The 7,500-nt window shown below is 44.6% G+C and overlaps 1 protein-coding gene across 1 annotated transcript in view; it reads right to left on the bottom strand.

Annotated features, from left to right (window-relative positions):
• Positions 1-7,500, bottom strand: part of LOC143292321 (neuropeptide SIFamide receptor-like) — a 94,216-nt gene that overhangs the window by 26,887 nt on the left and 59,829 nt on the right. The window contains exon 2 of the mRNA XM_076602510.1: positions 4,347-4,446. Within this exon, the coding sequence (XP_076458625.1) occupies positions 4,347-4,446 (100 nt within the window). The remainder of the gene's footprint in view (positions 1-4,346; positions 4,447-7,500) is intronic.

Raw genomic sequence — 7,500 nt, 5'->3', positions numbered from 1 at the left:
TCTCTCTCCCTCTCTCTCTCTCCCCCTTTCTCTTTCTCTCTCTCTCTCTCTCTTTTCCTCCCTCTCTCTCTCTCATCTGTTACTGCGTTTGTTACTCTGTCTTCGTCTGTCTGTCTGTCTGTCTGTCTGTCTCTCCATCCCTCTTTGATTCTCCATCTCTTTCTGTCTCTCTGAGTTTGTGTCTCTGTCCGTTCCTGTAAGTCTGTCTGTCTCTCTGTCTCTCTCTCTCTCTCTCTCTCGCCTCTCTTTTTCCGTTTGTTACTCTGCCTCTGTCTGTCTGTCTGGCTGTCTGTCTGTCTTTCTTCATTTATAATTTTCCATCTTTCTCTGTCTCTCTGTGCTCTGTCTGTGTCTCTGTCCGTCTCTCTAATGTATCAAGATATATTTTTTTCCATGCTATCAATACAAGGAACAAGTTAATCTGCAGTCAGTGATCAAGCGTGGTGAAATACTATATAAAAACAAATGTCTATATGATGGGCACATTGTTGAAGTATATATTGATTCAGTTTGTGCTTGTTGTTGTTGTTGTTGCTATGGATAACACAATGTTATATGCAAACCTCACCGACCCATCCTTCTCCATTGTATTGTGGCCCCAAGGCCGATGTACATTAAACTTTCTGAGTTCTGAGTTCTCTCTCTCTCTTTCTCTCCCCCTCTCTCTTTCTCCCCCCCCCCCTCTCTCTCTCTCTCTCTGTCTGTCCCTCCCTCCCTACCTCCCTCCCTCACCTTTCATTTTCATTAAATATGGTGTAGTGTATACCCTATTCAGGGCGGGGACTGGATGTAAAAAACAACAACAAACAAACACACCAGTGCTTATCTGTTGTCCTCGAAATAAAGAATTTGTCTTGTCTTGTCTTGTCTTGTCCTCCCTCTCACCCTTCCTTACGACTCTTCTCTTTTTCTCATTCTGTTCAGTTCAGCCCCCACCCCCCACCCCCACACACCCCCACTTTCACCTTCCCAAAACTGATAACACAATCCCTTCCAAAGTGCACAGTGGCACGCATCACCACTCCAGACGGAAAGAGATTAACTCCCTCAGTACGGCCAGTCCTCTCTTCTCCTCTACATAGACCCCTCGGATGTCCAGTGGGTGTCTGAATGACCCAACCTTTAGCTTCCGTCGTCAGAATTGTGGTATTCTTTGTCAACATTCACCTCTTCAGTATAAGAGCCTTCCGCTTGCAATATTTTGATGATGGTAATTGGGGTGAAACGCTGTTAACGTCGTCTCTTTCGCCGTTCGTATGGAGAGAGTTAACCGCCTTCAGGGATTGAAACCCGATAACAGTCATTCCATTCTGCAACACAGGTTGACCATCGGACTTTGGTTTGGTCTGAGACATTCGTGTGGTTCGGGTCGTTGTTTTTTGTTTTTTTTGTAGGTCCTTTGAATTTCCGTGTGCATGCTTTGTGTGTGTGTGTGTGTGTGTGTGTGTGTGTGTGTGTGAGAGAGAGAGAGAGAGAGAGAGAGAGAGAGAGAGAAATGAAAGGAAACGGAGGGCTAAAGAGAGAAAGGGAGAAAGAGAGAGAGAGAGAGAGAGAGAGAGAGAGAGAGAGAGAGAGAATGCAAATGCGAAAATTTTATTCAGATTAGGCCATGGCCCCTACCTGAAGGGGGCAAACATAAGCTACTTCAATCACACAAGTAAATACTGAGATAAAACATCGAGTTATAGATAATACTTGTTTTCAGGAAACTTTCACATTTCTTTTGTAGTCTATGGTAGTCTAAGTTGCAACCAAACGTAATCGTTGAAGAGCTTTGTAGAGAGAGAGAGAGAGAGAGAGAGAGAGAGAGAGAGAGAGAGAGACAGAGACAGAGAGACAGAGACAGAGACAGAGACAGAGAGACAGATAGAGAGAGAGACAGAGACAAAGAGAATATCCCTGTGTGCTCGTGCATCAACCAACCCAACCCGAACCGAGCCTAAAGCCACGAATGCACAACACAAAAAAAATGCTTTCCACCTCACCCAACACAAGGCAGTCCACTGCAACACAACACAATGCAACACGACGCAACACGACATGACACGACACGACGCAACAGAGCACAACCTTACCCAACACAGCCCAGCCCAACATGACAGAACATCACAAGGTAAGGCAAGACAATGTACGACACGACACGACACGACACGACACGACACGACCTTACCCAACACAGCCCAGCCCAACATGACAGAACATCACAAGGTAAGGCAAGACAATGTACGACACGACACGAGACGACACGACACGACACGACACGACACGACACGACCTTACCCAACACAGCCCAGCCTACCCCAGCCCAACCCAACATAACAGAACATCACAAGGTAAGGCACGACAATGTACGACACGACACGACACGACACGACCTTACCCAACACAGCCCAACCCAACATAACAGAACATCACAAGGTAAGGCACGACAATGTACGACACGACACGACACGACGCAACACGACCTTACCCAACACAGCCCAACCCACTCCAACCTAACCCTACATAACAGAACACAAACACGGCAAGACACGATGATGCACGATACCACACGACACCACATCACACCACACCACATGACACGACACGACATCACACCACACAACACCACATCACACGACACGACATCACACCACACGACACGACATCACATCACACCACACCACATCACACGACACGACACGACACGACACGACACCACATCACACCACACCACATGACACGACACCACATCACACCACACCACATGACACGACACTACATCACACCACACCACACCACACAACACAACACCCCACGACACGACACGACACGACACGACACGACACCTCACCACACCACACCACACCACACCACACCCCAGACCACAACACACCACACCACACCACATCACACCACACGACACCACATCACACCACACCACACAACACCACACCACATCACACCACACCACACCACATGACACGACACGACATCACACCACACCACACAACACCACACCACATCACACCACACCACATCACACCACACCACATCACACCACACCACATCACACCACACGACACAACACCACATCACACCACACCACACCACACCACACATCACACCACATCACACCACACGACATCACACCACACCACACGACACCACATCACACCACACCACACCACACATCACACAACATCACACCACACCACACCACACCACACCACACAACATCACACCACACCACACCACACCACATCACACCACACCACACCACACAACACCACACCACACCACACCACACCACACAAAGCAAAGCAAAGCAAAGCAAAGCAAACTGAAACAGAGCACGACACACAACACCATAATTATTTCACCTTCACCCAACCCCCACCTCAACGCAAACCGACCCAGTCCAAACCTACCCGATACAACGCCACGCATCACAGCACAGAGCAACACAATCCTACGCAACATCGTGTAACATCACTCAGCGCAACACATCATGACACGGGGAAAACACAACGCGACACAACGCAACGCAACGCAACACAACACAACGCGACACGACACAACGCGATATAACACGACATCGACACGACACAGCAGGATACGACACGACGTGACATCACAAAAACACAACACACCAGAAACCAACACAACCCATACCAATATAAACCAACCTAACCCAACCCAACCCAACCCAACCTATCCAACCCAACCTAATCCAACCCAACCCAACCCAACCCAACCCAACCCAACCTATCCAACCCAACCTAATCCAACCTAACCCAACCCAACCCAACCTATCCAACCCAACCTAATCCAACCCAACCCAACCCAACTTATACAACCCAACCTAATTCAACTCATCCCAACCTAATCCAACCCAACCCAACCCAACGCAACAAAACCCATTCCAACCAATCCCAACCTAATCCAACCCAACCCAACCCTTCCCCACTCCACCCCAACCCATCCTAACCAAACCCAACCCAGCCCACCCCACTCCACCCCACCCCACTCCACCCCAACCTAACCAAACCCAACCCAGCCCACCCAACTCCACCCCACCCCACCCCACCCCAACCTAACCAAACCCAACCCAGCCCACCCCACTCCACCCCACCCCACCCCACCCCAACCTAACCAAACCCAACCCAGCCCACCCCACCCCACCCCACCCCAACCCAACCTAACCAAACCAAACCCAGCCCACCCCACTCCACACCAACCCAACCCACCCCAACACAACCAAACCTAACCCAACCCAACTCCATCCCAACCCACCCCACTCCACCCCAACCCACCCCAACCCAACCCACCCCAACCAAACCAAACCAAACCCAGCAGGCACTTACCTGTCTAGCGCTATTGCAGCCAAAGTGTAGACAGAGGCGCAGACGGAGACGCCTTGTAAGTAAGGGGTGGACTTGCACAGGAAAGCGCCGAACGGCCAGCCTGCAAAGAACAAGACCTTTCGCTTTCAGTTTCAGTTTTTTTTCAGGGAGACGTCCCTGATGTCAAAGTCACAATGTAAGTTCTAGCAGCACTTCTTGTCAGGGCAGATTTTTGACCAGCTGCATAACGCAGCTTGCTAGTTAGGCCTATGATACTTGCGTATTTATTATGTTTTTTGTACCCATATGCACTTTTTCTTCTAAAATATTTTAAAACAGACAGTTGAAAATGGTTGCTTTCTGTATGTCCTTATATTGAATAAAACAAGTTATTACCACCATCGTCATCAGTCAGGGAAAAAGATAGAAAGAGAGAGAGACAGACAGACAGCGACAGAGAGATCGAGAGAGAACATGAGCAAGAACATGAATGTTAATTCAGAATAAGGCCTTGGCCCCATCCTGGAAGGACTAATACAAAAGAACATAATACATAATTCTCACGAACTAACAAAGAAACAGTTAACTCACTCAGTACGGCCAGTCCTCTCTTCTCCTCTACACAGACCCCTCGGATGTCCAGTGGGTGTCTGAATGACTCAACCTTTAGCTTCCGTCGTCAGAATTGTGGTATTCTTTGTCAACATTCACCTCTTCAGTATAAGAGCCTTCCGCTTGTAATATTTTGATGATGGTAATTGGGGTGAAACGCTGTTAACGTCGTCTCTTTCGCCGTTCGTATGGAAAGAGTTAACGTTAATACATGAGCTCTACAAAGGAATATCAAGAGACTGCAGTGCGTAGCCTCTTGCTTGATTCATAAATATACATAGCTAACTTAAAAAAGAGACCTGTCTTATTTCTTGTTGACAGCAACATATTTAGCCAAGAATGACATGGTTCTGTATAATAATACTCTGATCTCGTGAAAAGCAGGGCAACAAAACAAACAAGAGAGGCAAGGCCTTCAAGACTCACTTGTGATGCACTTTTTTAAAAAAATCCAAGCTTTTTATGTATCGAGTATAATTTCAAAATGTAATGTTTAAGATGAAAAAGATCAGTTTAAAGCAAATTAAGTCCCCTAGCATTAATTACAGAGTAATTTCCTTCTTTTTTTTTACTATCTGCACCAAAACGTTTGCAAAATAAATAAAACTTCCATGCTGAGCCAAAGAAGTTCCTGTTTGAACAAAAAATGATAATAATGACTGCTCTTGTTGTTGGGTCAGAATATCAGATCAAAGTGCCAAGTTTAGATAATACAAAAAAATATAAATATAACAGTAAATGCAGTTTGCATATATTTAGGCTTCTTTTTTTTTGTGCCCATCCCAGAGGTGCAATATTGTTTTAAACATGATGACTGGAAAGAACTGATTTTTTCCTATTTTTATGCCTAATTTGGTGTCAACTGACAAAGTATTTGCAGAGAAAATGTCCATGTTAATGTTTACCACGGACACACACACACACACACACACACACACACACACACACACACACACACACACAGACAACCGAACACCGGGTTAAAACATAGACTCACTTTGTTTACACAAGTGAGTCAAAAATGGATTTCGTCTTCGTTAGCCTGACTGCACAAGCGGCACATAAGTTCCTGTTCACTTACGTTTCTGTATCTAAAACAATGGAAAGCAATGTCGGAGACACCGAATCTGAATTTGCTTAGATCTCTCTACACATCTATTCATTTTTTGTATTCCAATGTAAGGTTCTATCTTGTACGTTGTCTTAAAAAAAAATCTGTACTGTGCAAATCTGTCACTGTTATACAGTATTTTGTTGTTGTTGTTGTTGTTGTTTTTTAAAGGGTCCTGCCGGTCCTGCCATATACAATCAATTATTCTTTGTTTAAAACATTTTAAAAAATCCTTAGATACATTGAACACCCTGGTTATTCCAAACAAACGCAAATCCATATGAAGTTAGACATTTTCGTATGATACTCGCTCATATCTTCTTACCGTTACTATCTAAGTTTCGCAAGTTTAAGCCAATATTTCATACATTTCAAATACGAGTTCAAATAAATTGGATACCTACCCAGTTATCCGTAAAACAATCATTAGGTGTTCGATGGTTTACAATTAAAAACGCTTCATGGCATACAAATGCGCCTTTTCATTTTTTACATTATTCTCTAATCCCCATGTTTCTGCTCCATATTGGAGAATTGGAAAGTATCAAAGAACTAAAACCAAACACAATAAATGAATTACAATCCAATTTATACAAAATATGAAGGATAACCACAACAACCTGTTATGCTTTATTTGCAATATCATAATATGCAAGACTAAAAGTTGTTTTTTTGTTGTTGTAAAGTAAATACCAAGATATTTGTAAGCATTGACAACAACCTTTTTTTTTTTTCATTCCCACACATACACCTCTCACTACGTGCCAGATAGCCTCCTTTACGGAACACAATACATAATGTTTGTCTTATTCATATATACTCCAAGCTCTAATCCAGTTGCTGCTGAATACAAGCTGTTCAATTGTCTTTGGAGACCAACTACCGTTCTGGATAATAAAACAGTATCATCTGCATAAACCAACATGAACAATTCCACAAGACTTCACTCCATGACGACATATTCTCCATTATCTCTAGAGCTAACTCGTTGATAACTAAATAAAACAAAACCGGGCTGCACACATCACCTTGCTTAACTCCCCTTGTACACATAACAAAATCCCACAATGTGGCCCCTGATCTTATTCTGGCTTTCACTTCACGATACATACTTCTTATCGAGAGAGAGAAACACACACACACACACACACACACACACACACACACACACACACACACACACACACACACACACACACACACACACACACACACACATGTACACGCACAGTGAATACCTTCTACACAAGAAGTTTGCTCTTGGGCAACTTTTTTTTTTTTTTTTTTCCCGCGGGACGGTTGGCCTTCGCCGCTTTGTTTGTCGGTCAAGTTAAGTCTTGCTGTGCTTGTGCCCCAGCGTTGATGCTTCTCGTTCTCTCTCTATTGACTCTTCCTCCTCCACTCTTTTTTTTTAATTCATTTTCTTCACTTTATTTATATCTCAGCTTAGTT

This window comes from Babylonia areolata, chromosome 18, assembly GCF_041734735.1.
Source record: "Babylonia areolata isolate BAREFJ2019XMU chromosome 18, ASM4173473v1, whole genome shotgun sequence".
NCBI classification, from domain to species: Eukaryota; Metazoa; Mollusca; class Gastropoda; order Neogastropoda; family Buccinidae; genus Babylonia; species Babylonia areolata.
Note: the sequence above shows the minus strand (reverse complement) of the source record. Positions and strands in the feature narration are given on the sequence as shown.